Source organism: Strix uralensis, chromosome 2, assembly GCF_047716275.1.
Source record: "Strix uralensis isolate ZFMK-TIS-50842 chromosome 2, bStrUra1, whole genome shotgun sequence".
Lineage (NCBI taxonomy): Eukaryota > Metazoa > Chordata > Aves > Strigiformes > Strigidae > Strix > Strix uralensis.
In genome coordinates this window covers 108,522,659-108,536,356 of record NC_133973.1, presented here as the reverse complement: position 1 = coordinate 108,536,356, position 13,698 = coordinate 108,522,659, and the positions used below count along the sequence as shown (strand labels likewise).

Sequence of the window (13,698 nt, the reverse complement as noted above, 5' to 3'; positions counted from 1 at the left end):
CGCTCTTCACCCCGCCCCGCTCTTCACCCCGCCCCGCGGCCACCCCCGCGCGCCCCCTGCCGGCCCAGACGCGGCACCAGGCGCAGCCGGCCCCGCCCCCCCGCTCGCCATTGGCCAGTTCAAGCGCCGCGGCTGGCCCAATCAGGGAGGCGCGGTGCGGCGGGGGATTCAAACGGCTCGCGGGAGCCACGGCACCCTGCGAGCGGGCATGGCTGCGCGCCCTCCCTTCCAGCTCTCGGCTAGCCGCCGGTCTGAACCGGAGTACCAAGGTAAGGCCGCGGGGCGGGGGGGTACCGGGAGACAAAGACCCAAGGGGCTAAGCTGCTCTCCTCTCCCGGTCGTGCCGAGCCGAGGGTCTCGCTGCCGGGGCTGCCTGTCGTTATCGCCCCGCGTAGCTTCGGGCCAGGCCGCGGCGGGTAAGGGAGGAGCCGCTGGGAGAGCGAAGCTGGTCGCTCTCCCCGGGAAGCGGGAGATAAGGGCAAGAGCCTCAGGCGGGGTCGGAGACCGAGCAGGTCTTGGCAGCAGCGCCCGTGGCCTTAGAGTTTCTGACCGGTGCGAGCGGTTCTGTGAGACTTCACCTTCCCCTCGCAGGGCTGGGGCCGGTGCTCTCCCCCACCTCCCCCCCCCCCCCCCCCCCCTCAGGCAGGGCTTCTGAAGTGAAAGCCTTTCTTCATGACAAAAGGCACGCATCAACTTCAGAGTATTCTATCGAAACAAGCGAATGCTCGTATCTAGACCTGTGCTTTTGACCGGTTTGGCTTCTGCAAGTTAAACGGACTGAATTGTTTTGATGGGGCTGTGCTGTTTGGAGTCGGTAAGACCTGAGTTTCTGGAGCAGAAGGTGCCTGGGAGGCTCTAGGATGCACGCTGAGCTTGCTGTTGTGCAGCATCTCTTGGCAGGTACACATCTTCAGATGTACACTGTCTCTCAGGCTTCATTCAGCATGGGCTTGGGCCACTGTGCTAAAAAAGTACTACATCCTAAATGAAACACAGCGTTGCAGCAAGCCTAAGTCTCAATACAACATGCTGGCTGTGTGTTTCAGGCTTTGGTGTGTCAGTCCATGAGAAAGAACTTGCCTTTTTCATCTCTCCTATTCTAGAAGCAGGTTCTGTGGGTAATTGCCCCATTCTGTGGGATGACAACATTTTACTACGGAGTGTGTGCAATCAAGTGCCTAATTCTCTTGAGGATTAACATTCAGGTCCTCAAAAGCAATAATGTTTTAGCAATTCCTACAGTCTCAACTTCTGTAATACAGAAATATCTCATTGTTGAGGGAACATGTTGCTGGACCTTGCAGAGACTTCTGAAGTGTGAATCAAGAACAATGGGCAAGTCAAAATAAGAAAGATAAAGAACATGTGCAAATAGATTCAAAAGGGGATTTATGCCTGCCTAGGAGGGACAGAAGTTGGGTTCTATATGGGAGTTCATTGAAGACTTCCACTGCTGAATAAACCTGTCTATGATGGAGGATGGTGCAATGCCACAAGTTCCCGAATGCCATAAAGGAATTGTTCTGAGTCAAAAATTATGCTTTAACTTCTTGCTCTCACATACCACTGCATGTGAAACAGTTGTAAGACTTGGAGTCTTAACTGTCTAGACTGACTGTGAGGATGCTTGAGCTTGCTTTGAGTGGCAGGACATCTTATCCCAGCTGCTTCCAGCAAGGTCACTAGCTCCCTACAGGAATAAGGAAACATCTCGAAAAGAGATCAACAGTGTAGTCCTATGAAGGACATAAATCTCTGGTGTGCAGTTAACCAGTGAAAACATGGGAAATAGTATCCTGTTCTGGAATTACTTTCTGTTTTGAGTGACAGCGGGCTTAAGACCTTTTCAGGATCATCTTGTGTTGTTATTAACACTGCTGTTGGTCCCAACATTTGTGCAGATGACAATGGAAGAGAAGCAAATGATTTTGCAGGTGGTCAGTTGGGTTCACATGCATGGTGTTTTTCACATGTGCTATACTTACCTTACTGCTGTCACAACTGAAATGTGTGCCTGCTGAACCAACGCTAAGTATGCGAAATACTGGACAGGCACCGGAAGAGTGAGCCTGACTTCTTCCCATCACAAAATCGTGTTTCTTTTAGCTTAATGCAGCAAAATAGTCATCTTGTATAGCTGTGAAATTGCATTCAACCACCCCTTGAATATAGTCTTTCTCAAGATATGAGAGAATGTCTAAAACATAATAAAACGTTAATATTAAAAACTTTTTTAATCTACAGTGTCTGTTTCATAATGTCTTGATGTTATTTTAATTGCCTTTCTTTTTTTCTAAGTGACAAAATTTGGCATTACTATTTTAGTTGAAAATGTAATAAGTCTTTTTTTAAACCCACTAGAACAAAGACGACAAAAAGTTGAAGAATATCTATCAAGAAAAAAGACCTTTTCTGGTGTGCCCAGTCAAGAAAACCAGGCATCCATCAGGTAGTGTATCTCCTATGGCTTATATTCCTTTAGAAAGGTCTATATTTGATGGAAAAGACAGAAATAGCAGTTCTTGCAGAGAACCTCAACCAAAAGGTGAGACCACACAACAAGACTGGTGACCACATGAATTTCCTAAAGTCCTTTTATTGTCAGTAAATATTAAAAGTTTTTGTTAACCAAATGCATAATAGATCTGATTCATGGCGTGTATTATCTGCTCCTCTAGAGACTGAGACAGGACAGGATACCTTCATGGCAGAGCTCTTATTTCAAATGCCACTTTGCCTCTATAACCTTCCTTCTGCAAATAACATTTTTTTCCCCTTCTTTCTACTCAGTCTATGCTGCATGTGTTCACAATCCACCTGATCAAGCTTCCTTGTGGTTTTGTTGTTACTAATTCATTATTTTCTACTATAAACAAAATACTGTTATAAAACCCAGAGTGTGTGATGGTCAGCAGGTAGGCGTAATGTTCTGTAAAGAGAATGTGGGCACTTACCACCAATTAGTAGTGCTTCTTTTTATTGACTTGTATTTAAATCTTCCACTCTAAAGTCTGGACATGTAGTATAAGACCTAATAACAGAAGTTTCTCTAGAGAAGGCAGTGGTGTGAAGGAGTACAGAAGGTTCTGACTCTTAACATTAGTTCATGGTGTAGCAATGTTTTTGCAAATGGTAAATTTCAGTCTGAAATTTGTTCCCATCTAAATGGGAAGTCTTGCTTGACATTTTGTATATTCAAGGTAGCGTGGGCCTGTGTTCAGTAGCACAGAACCACTTGGCAGTACAAATCTAACTGAACAATGACCTTTGAATATAAAATACACATAAATGACAAGGATAAATATCTGTCAAAGACTCGCTCTGTGTAGCAGGAAAAGGCAAGTGCTTTCATGTTGTAGAAAGCTATCCTGTGTTGAAAAAATCAACGCCAACTACTTTCATTGTAGCAACACTCTCAATTTAGCATTTGATCTACTTTACTTTTCCTTGCTCTTGGCTTCTTCTCTGGCTATTAAATTCCAGGGCTTTTCATAGTCTTTGGTTAACTCATTGTTTAGAGCCATTGTGTATGTGGACATGACAAATGCTTTTATTTTGCAGCTAATGTGGAGTTATTGCTGTTCCACACTGTTGACCACCTGAAAGGAGGTTGTAGTGAGCTGGGTGTCTGCCTTCCCCGCCCCCCCAGTAACAAGTGATAGGATGAGAGGAAATGGCCTCAAGTGCCAGGGGAGATTTAGAATGGTTATTAGGACAAACTGAAAGGGTTATGAAGCACTGGAACAGACTGCCCAGAGAAATGGTTGAATCGCTGTCCCTGGAGGTATTTAAAGGACATTTAGATGTGCCACTTCAGGATATGGTTTAGTGGCAGACTTGGCAGTGTTAGGTTTATGGTTGGACTTGATCTTAAAGGTCTTTTCCAACTTAAATGATTCTATGATTCTGTAACTTACGATCAGTTCCCTTAATGTGTATTCTTTATCACAGGTGACATGGAGGTGATAGTATGACACAGACTGCTTTCTGCAACATTTCAAAGTAATTAATTATCTTTATTTTCACTAATGTGTCTTCATTTTCAACTTGACTGGCTTTCAGAAGATCATCTGATGCAAAGATATCAGTTGCTAACTGGAACTTTAATTTTCAGTCACATGCAGTGGTGCCATGTTTCATATAATGCATCATGAAGCGTTTGAGGAAGAATGTGGATTTGTAACTTTAAACTGAGATGTTTTCTTCTGAGCTGTCAATACATTTTCATAGTTGCTAGGAGGCAATACTGGTCTTGGTAGTTTGATGCCAGCTCTGGTGCCAGACTACTGGTTTTGGAACCTGTTAGTGTGTATCCTTGTTCAGGCTTGTCCCAAATGGCCTGGCCTCTGATGCTTGCACTAGCTGAGCTTCAACTCCTTGTGCTGCTTCCCCTTCACCCTCAACAGCAGCATTTACAAACTTGGCCTGTAGCATATGCATCAGGCCAGACAGGTTGGTGCTCATCCTTTGACATGAGAATGGCACTTGCAGTAAATAGGGTCTGTTCTCTTCCCCTCTGTTAGTCAGCTCTTTATGGTATAAGAAGGCATGTTTTGCAGCCTGGGCTCTGATCAGTGGTTGCTTAGCCATTTTTTCTGGAGGAAGAGTACAAGCTGAACAGAAATGCTTCAGTATGAATTCAGACTGCTACCTGGTCCATGCGAACTTACTCTAAAAATACATTCCTTTGTTATGTTGCAGGATAATTTGTCTTTTTTTTTTTTTTTAAGCAGTAGCAGAACCAGGAGAGCAACTAGCAATAAACCGCAAGCCAAAATACAGCTCTCAACATCTTCAAAGCCAGAAATGGTAAGTTTTTGACTGTATTCAAATACTGATGGCACTCTGCTCCTGTGGCTACAACATTCCACTCACTTAAACTGTATTTAAGGTATACGATTTCCAGAGCATGAGAAGCTTGCAGGTAAAGAGGTGCAGTTTGTTTAAAACTTTATTCAGTGACTGCTTTTTATATGCTCTTTGGAGAGCTGTTGCATTACTGTATGTAATGGATCATATTGATACTCAGCTTGTACCTGATTGGAATGGGTATTAAAGAGAACACCGTTATTGCTGAAATAATGATTACATTTTAACGACTTTTTTGGGACTCCCAGAACTTTTTGGATAGATTTTAAGTCTTTGGGGAAAGTTATCTACAATCTGAGCATGGTCTTCTGTCTTCTAACAGAGTACAATTCTTCTATTGTACTCTTGGTTGCTTATTTTTTTCCAAACAACAGTAGCTGTTGCGTGTGGTTTTTTTTCAGTTGTGATGTTGGCAAATCTAATGTAGTCAGTAGATGCTAATACCTGATCAGAGTTCAAGGGAATGTCTTCCCTATAACATTTTGTGTCACTTTTCCAGAATTAAGATGCACATGGTTGTGCTGTTTAGAAATAGCAAAATACAGATTCTTCTCCATGCCTCTTCTCAGGTAAAGATGAGGAAAAAAACCAGACACAAAACCTGTTTTAGATGGTTTTGAGTTTGGGTACCAAAAGATTTGAGACACATGGTGTTCTTTGGGGAAAGCAAAACCCTTAAAACTTCAAAATTGAGTGTTGTGGGGAAAAATTCCAAAAATGAGAACAAAGTATTTTTAGAAATTTCCTGAAGGGAGAAATTTTGGTCTGTGTTAATGTCTCATGTGATTTTAAAGTTGAGCTAAACTGTATACCTTCCTGAAATAACAGCCCTTGTATTCAAGAAGCTGTAGTAGTTATTGGCTTGCTCAAATCTAACTTCTAAGGCTGAATGACAGACCAGGAATTGAGATGCGGTGTTCAAGGGCATCTTCCTCAAAGAAGAATATCAGCTTCTGCAGACTTCCATGTGTTATTCACATGTTTTTTCCCCTGCCTTTGGATCTTTCACTCTTCCATAAGCTGCTGCTTGGACAACGCTGAATTAGTTGCTGTAGAGCAGCATCTTTGGCAGAAAAGACTAGGTCCCACTTTTCACGGACTCTTGGCTAGGGTTATGCTGAGAACACATGGTTGAGAGTTCCACGGAGTAGTAAGCCCATATAAAACATGCATGTCTATTCTTAACTATGGCATCCTACAACTCATTAGTTAGAAGAAAAATCTCCCTCTTCTGGAAACATATCCTAATGCCCTGATTAATGGCTTTACTCCCTTGTGTTAGTAGGCTATCCACACTAAGCAGAGGAATGGTGCTGCCATTAAGTGATGGGGTATGCAAACTGAGATGCTGCTGCTTTTGACTGTATACATCCTAAAGCATGTTTCTACTTTATGACTCTTAGAAGGGGATTTTGACAGTTAAAAGCCAGCAGTTGCTTTGAGTAGTGTTTCTGTAAGAAGAGTGTAGCCCTCAGGTTAAGCCTTTTTACTTCCAAGGCAGAGTTTAAAGAATCCTTATTTGACTTTTTTAATGTGAATTCTGCCATAATAGTTGACAAATATTCTACTCAGTATATATGCATTACTTTTGTAGATACTTTTAAAGTGGAATTTACTGTTAAACACTTTAGTCCTGTAAGCGAGTGAAAGCCTCTTTGGAAGGAAGTAACATGCAGCATGAATGTACTTCTAACATCTCCATGGATATGCTTTTGATTTCAGGAAAATAAAGAGAATTCCAATAAACTGTCATGGGACCAACTAAGCAGAACCTCCAAAAAAAATTTTATTTTAAACTCTTCCACAATCAGACTGACAAATTCCATATCAGGGACAAACTATAATCCTGAAGATTGTGCTTCCAAGGATGAAGTTACTGAAATAAAATCTCAGCGTGTATCAATTACCAAGTCTTTCTTGCAAATAAAAAGCATAAAAGAGAAGCAGTTGATTCGAGATAAACAAAATTCAAGTACTGGCCTACCAAAGAAACCAGTGCTTGGTTCGTATCGTGGCAAAGTTATCCAATCCAAGATAAACTCCTTCCGAAAAGCACCAAAAAGTGAGGGAGAAAGTAGTTCTTTGCCAGACAAGAAGATTCTTCCTTCTGCCACCAAACCAGCACCAAGCTCTTTATCCATGAGCAGCTGTAGTGTAGTTCGGAAGACCGTCAAAGTCACAAACAACCCTAATTCTGTAAAACCAAATGATGTCCTCCCATTCCAGAGCAAACCATCTGACAAAGCTGCTATTAACTCACAGTCCTGTCTGAAGAAATGGCAACCAACATCTGCTGTAGCACCAAAGAAAGTAACAGTCCAAAAAATGATTGGTGGAAGGGGACTACAGTCACTGAAGGCTGCTTCTAACAATTCTGACCACAGAGTACTAAGAGTGAAGGAATGTGCAGATTTTTGTGGAGATGCAAGACCAGAAGCTTCAGCAAAACCAATTTCTGTTGTTCCTGCTACAAAGTCAGGACAGGATTCTAAAACTAATGGCAACAGAAAATCTGTTCTGCCAAAAGAGTCAGCAGAAGAGAGAAGGTAACTGAGTTACTGTTATAGCTTGACCTTGGGAGGTATTTAGACCTTATTTCCAAGAATACCTGTTTCTTGCTGTAGATGCACTGAAAAATAAGAGAACTGAGTGTTTGAACTTCATGCACAAGGATAGCAGACTAAAACTGTAGACTTAATGTTGAGAAATCAGGATTTGGAAGAATTGCAGCAGTTCTTCAGGCTTACAGCTTGCCCTGTGCAGTTATAAAGTAAAAATGTATATTGCTCGAGCTGTCTGGCTTTTAGGCAAGGGTTGTGACAGCCTTAAGCAAGACAGATAATCCTGTAAGTGAATTGCATGTGCATGCCACTGCTTTAAAAAAAAGACTACTGTAGGATGTATATAGAAGTGAGCATGTTTATGGACTGAAGGAGAGAACTTGTCAATTATGTGTTTTTCAACTTGGTGAATGCAGCTTAAACGATGGGGTGAAGATTCATCACTTGAAAGTTATTTAGTATTCTTGGTAGAGCTCCTTGTAGAAAGTCACACTTACTAAAAATTGGTGGTCTAGGTGGTTGGGGTTGAAATTAAACATATATGAAGACTGCAGTACACATATGCATCATTTTCAGGTTTTAAAAGCTGAGTGATAGGTTTGTTCTGGGCTGCTTTCCATGCTTTCTGTCCTTAGAGATGGCTTCTAGTTTTCTGGTTTGAAGTGGGATTAGGGAAGAGAGGTGGCACAGATGAATAAATCAGAAGCATTTTTTACCCTCTCTTGAAAAAAATGGTCTGTAGCCTAAGTCTCTTGTTGCTGGAAGTTGAGAGATTAAAGTGTTCTGACCTGATAGATACCTAAAGCAGATAGATATGCATGGTTCTGAAATATCCATGCAGGTCTAAATGGCAGCTGTGTTCCTTTTAGGATTAAAGCCTGAGTACTCAAGGATTATCTGGAAAGTACATATTTGATGCCTTACCCTAGTTAGTGTTGGCCAATGTAAAAAATGATAAAACATCTGTCACTTTAGCTAATAACACTCTTTAATGCAGAGCTCGCCTGGATGAATGGAGGGCATCTAGAGGAAAAGTAATGAGGAGACCTCCTATATCTGTGCTTCTGGGACCCCAGTCTAAAAGCGAAGAACATGAATTCTCTTCTGGTGATTGTTTAGAGCATGTATTACATAGTGAAAAGGTCAACAAGACTCTCTCAGAATGTCTGCAGTTAACTGAACAGGTATTCAGTCCCTTGCCTACCGAGTTCTAATCATATAGGTCGCTACAACATGCAAGTCCTATGGGTGTGCTGGACCTGTGAATCAGATACAGAGGACTAATTGCTCCCCAAGTTAAGCAATATTATAGCTTTTTGCCAATACCTGAAGAAACTAGTTCTTCCTTAAGCTTCACTAACTTACTGAACTACCCAGTAAGATTAGGCAATAATGGTAACATAATAAAGTAGAAAAGCTATAATGTAAGGAGAGTGGCTATGAAGTAGTTATTTTAAAACAAGTTTGCATTTGCAAAAACTTGCCTGGACTTCTGAAAAAGTCTGGTTGAAAGTAGTTCTGAAGATGTCTATGCATTCTACTATCCCTTCTACTTACAGTACTGTATAAACCTCATTTGGAAGAATAAGTGAATGACAGTTCTTCCACCCAAGATCATAGTTCAGTCTTGGAAATACCTGCCATCTTCAAATTTCAGGGTTACTTTCCAAAGAAAGAAAAAAATACTTGCTTTCTAGTTCAAAACCAGCTAAAATACAGCACCTCAAAATGTTCACTGCACTTAAATCTCTACTCTTGTGTTGACTTCAGGGATGTCAAGGTGATGAAGTACGTGCCATGTTGGAAGATCTGACACAGAGCGTTCCTGGGGCTAAAAAGCTTGCAAAATATTGGATCTGCTGTATTCGTCTTGAACAGATGGGCCCTCTTGAAAAGCTTATTGCTGTCTATGAGGAGGCCATTTTGGCAGGAGCAATGGTGAGCAGCTTGTCTTGAAGTTTGAGATTAAATATAAAGGCAGGATAGTATGGTATATAGAAAACAGAAATAGTTGTATTTTATAAATCCTTTATAGAGTAGGAGAGCCATGTGACCTACTTGAACATAAAAAACTGGATTTGGTTTGCTCTGTAACCACTGTAGATACTACTTCCAAGATGAAAGGTTTAGAATCATCAAAATACCATATGATGTTCTGCCTAGAAGAAATTAAGGACTGAGACTTCTAGTATCACTAGAAACTCAAAACAGAACTTATTTTTATATTTATTGATGGACTTAATTCCTGTGCTTTAATATCAACAAGGTTTCAGGACATCAAATACAGCCTTAGTGCACCAAATACAGAGAATACAGCATTCACTTGTTCTGACATGTCTCTGAACAGCATTAAATAAAAGGTTTGTAATGTGAACATCATGTGGTCTGTACTGCTTTAACTGTTATACCAAATAAGATGAAATTATGATTAACTTTGGAATTGTTTTTCTAAAACAAATTTTTTCCAGCCTAAAGATGAACTACGCCACACACTAATAGATACTATGAAAAATACTGAAAGCCTTTTTAAGTCTGAGGATGGTAAGTTGGAGTAATCTATTTTAGTTAAATGTCTGCCTTGATAGGCAACACAAGCTAACTGTTGTGCCTATATTAAATTCTATTTAATGGAAACTTCTCTGTGATCATTTTGTTTGCAAAGACAATTGAGTACAACTTTGACTAAACTAATTCATTTGTGGGCACATTAAAATGAGTAGTGGAGATACTTCCATATTCAAACTTTCTACTTAAACTCTATCAAAGCAATGTTGTCCGGCTATTTTAGCCTGATAATCAAAGAGTAAATGAAGTTCTTGTGAGCTAGGAATCAGTTGCCTCTGACTCAAACTCCTTCACTAGCAGATGCATAGCTGTGTTATGATATAGTGTCAATTAAAGGCAGTAAATATTGCAGTTTTTCAGGTGAAGTAGTCATATACATTCCTGTTCAATATAATGTAACCTGACAAGTATTTGATCCCAGATAATGACTGAAATACTTGTTCAGAGCTGCTGCGCTTGGGAAGAAAGAGAATGACTTCTCAGTATGTACTTAGCCTGAATTTTTAGTAACTTAAATTGCTGTAGCTCAGACTCAACACATAGTTAACTTTCATTCTCATGTAAAGCTTTAAGATTTTAGAGATCTCTCTAAAGCATTATCTTTTCTTTAGTTGTAATTAATCACATCTATACTTTATTCAATATTTCAATTTTAGGGGCAACGGTGATAGAAGCTCATTTAAGTGAGGTAGTAGAAGTCAGCAAAGAACCAAATTCATCTGTAGAGAAGGTTCAGGAGGCCTTCAAGGATCTCAGCTCTGACAAAACAGACAGTGATGACAAAGACGAGGAGACTAGCAGTGAATTGATCAAAAAAGAAGAAATGGATTTAAACCTAAAACCAAGAGAAGAGATCTTGCTAAAAAAGAATAAAAAGCACAAGACTAAAGAACGTACAAAAAAGAAAGGAAAATGTGAAACAGAAGAGCAGAATGAGGATGGGGTAAAAGATATAGGCCAAGCAGTTAATTCTCCTGAGGAGAATGATACATCTTATTTAATGAGACACAATCCATCGACGACACCATACTTGGAACGGTAAGATTTCTTTAGATAACAATGGAAAGGTTACGTGGTCTGGGGTAACAGTAATGTCTGTGCCCTGCTGAAACAGGGAGGCACTGCACTTAACACTTAGTTAAAAGCTCTCAAGATCTTAGTTTTGTAGGATTGCTTCCTCTTCCTTCTGAAGGAAGTATTTTTAAATAAGTTTTTTCTACTCAAAGTGCTTTGCTTTTTGAATGCCTCACTACAGAGTAATCATACCTCTGTGGCAGAGGCATAAATTCCAGGTTTAGGATCCCTTCCCAGAGCCCACATGGCAGTAGCAGTTCTACACTCAGCTAGGTAAAGAAAAAGTAGGTGTCTCCAGTCCTCCTTTTTTCAAATATAGTTGTGGTTGTATGTCATACAACACAGGAGAAGTGAGCAAGATGTAACTGTTCTGTAAAGGTTATCTTAATTGTATCTTGAGGCAAAAATCTGGGTAGTAATCTACAAAACAGATAACACTTAAATCTGTTTTTTGCCATAAGGTTTCTTCTAAGATATCAGACTTCAGAAAGTTGTGCTCAGTTTTGGCATCTGTTGAAGCTAGACTTCTGGCAGCTGTCTGCTCTCCCTCACAGCACGAAGAACAGTTTCCCCCTGATGAAATAGGGGGGAATTTTCCTTTTGGAAACTATTTTCAGGAGGTTCTCCAGACTAATATATTTTGCACAAGAAAAGGATTGTACATCTGGTTTTAACTGTATGAATGGGAAAGTTCCTGTTTCCTTTAGATATGGGAATCGGAATTGAACAGGAATTATGACTTGCCATTTCTGATAGATGTAACAGAGGTAATCTGTATGATGGTGCGCCTATGTTTAGTGATTTATTTTTCTTATCTTCCTAAGTGTTAAGATGCATCATGAGGCAAATGACTCCAGTTCCAAAGACCTGAAAATTATAACCCCTTTGCGATACTCTCAACGCCTTCGGGAGAAGATGTGCAAGCTGTTGGACACTGTTAAAGATCAAGATCCATGTGTCCCTTCATTTGAACAGCTGGGAGAATTGGAATCAAAAGCCACTGCATTTATCCACAACCAGAGCAATGCGCTCAAAGAAACAAGTGCTGATGTAGAAGAGTGAAAATCAGGATTAATGAGATGTGGTTAAAGACTGGATTTTTTTTTTAAGTTGGGGGGTGTTTGTTTTTAGCAACTTTGAGAGAGGGGCTATCTAAAACTTGCATGGATGGCTTAACTTGCCTGAGTTACTAAACTTTTGAATTTATAAGCTTCTGCCTTTTTTCAAAATTGTGGTAAATCTGGTCTGTTTCAGTACTTACAAATGTCAGTGACTTCATGTTAAATATGATTCCTTAAATATTGAATTAAGGACTAGGTTTAACACTTCATAAAACAGTTTGATTGTATATTGCTAATATCTGCTGTTTTCCTGGTGCAATTCCTGTAGATTCTTTAGAACTGCATGATCTAACTTTTAGTTTAAGAAATAAAAGTAACGTAGGCATTCCAATAGGGCAGTGTTTACTACAGCAACAATTAGTTTTGAAAACTGAAAGCAGCTAGTAAGGTGTATACTAAGTTTAAACTGTTGTATCCATTCTTATGGGTTATTTCAACAAAATAATCTGTTTAATATTTTTAATCCCTTTAGTTACTGGGATTATTCATGATTGAGTAATCTCCCTTAGATGAGATCTGATACACTAATTACTATGTGACTATTCTAATGTTGGTTTGCATTAGTCTGTAATATGGTAGCCTTATTAAACTAATCAACTGAGTTGTATTTGTTTGTTTATGGCCTTTAGGTGGGAAACTAATTGTAGAACATGGCTATAGGCCTGAGACTGGAATTCTGAAAAATATTTCAGTCTGTTCTTGGAAGTGAACTGTCAGAGCAGACACTGAAATTTTTCACATTCAGCAGAAGCTGTTTCCATCTCTTCAGTATGCAGAGTTTACATGAACTGTAACTCAGCGTTGCATTCAGACTTCAGCTAAATCTTGTCTGCAGAAGGGATGTGGTCCGCTGCATCTTGTAGATCATGTGCTGACCAGAGCATCTGTGTTGTGCTGGTTCTCCTCTCTCATGGGCACTGACTGGGGCTGCATGGAGTTAAGCTCAGTGATTTTTTTTTTTTTTTAAAAAATTTTAACCTGGAAGTCTGTAAAGTGGAAATGCTTTTTCCAGCATGGAAAGCAAAATGGTGGAAATCATTCTGCCATTCTGACTCCTATGATTTGCAGGCAGCTCTAGCTGGTTTTGTTTGTCCTGAAACACTTATCTTTTGTTACAGAGTATCTTGTAGTTAAAAGTTTTACTTACACTTCCTTACCTACTGATTGTGTTTCCATAGACAAAAAAAACGAAGTTAAAGCACAACTCCTGGCCTAAGGCTTCATTTATTTCACTCACTAGTACCAAGCTCTGCACAAATTAGTCTCTCGCTACAGTGAAGGAAGCAATTGCGAAACTGTTAACGGGGACTTGCACCCTGACTTTTTGTGCAGCGTGGAGTCGCGAGGTATTAGCAGGTCTCCCCCCTGAGGCGCTGGGCAAGGGGTGTGTGTGGGCTGTTTACTGTTAATAAACACCGGGTATAAGCGCAATTAGCAATGTTCTGAGGAACAGTCAGCGGGAAAACCTCCATGGAAGGCTGGGCCGCCATGGCCGCTCACAGCGCGGC

General features: G+C 40.3%; 1 protein-coding gene across 1 annotated transcript; it reads left to right on the top strand.

The window, feature by feature from the left end:
• The first annotated feature begins 208 nt into the window (after positions 1 to 208).
• CKAP2 (cytoskeleton associated protein 2) lies at positions 209 to 12,792 on the top strand. The gene is made up of 9 exons (XM_074860786.1): positions 209 to 269; positions 2,362 to 2,449; positions 4,734 to 4,809; positions 6,592 to 7,415; positions 8,428 to 8,614; positions 9,201 to 9,368; positions 9,899 to 9,971; positions 10,652 to 11,033; positions 11,894 to 12,792. The coding sequence occupies exons 1-9, from the start codon at positions 209 to 211 to the stop codon at positions 12,129 to 12,131; spliced, it is 2,097 nt and encodes a 698-aa protein (XP_074716887.1). The 3' UTR covers positions 12,132 to 12,792.
• Positions 12,793 to 13,698: the final 906 nt, after the last annotated feature.

What these genes read in the sequence shown, in the direction of transcription:
- CKAP2 (XM_074860786.1), top strand. Translation starts at nt 209, where the DNA reads ATGGCTGCGCGCCCTCCCTTCCAGCTCTCGGCTAGCCGCCGGTCTGAA. An exon ending in GAAAACCAGGCATCCATCAG is followed by an intron (nt 2,450 to 4,733) that starts GTAGTGTATCTC and finishes TTTTTTAAGCAG; the next exon opens with TAGCAGAACCAGGAGAGCAA. An exon ending in CCATTTTGGCAGGAGCAATG is followed by an intron (nt 9,369 to 9,898) that starts GTGAGCAGCTTG and finishes AATTTTTTCCAG; the next exon opens with CCTAAAGATGAACTACGCCA.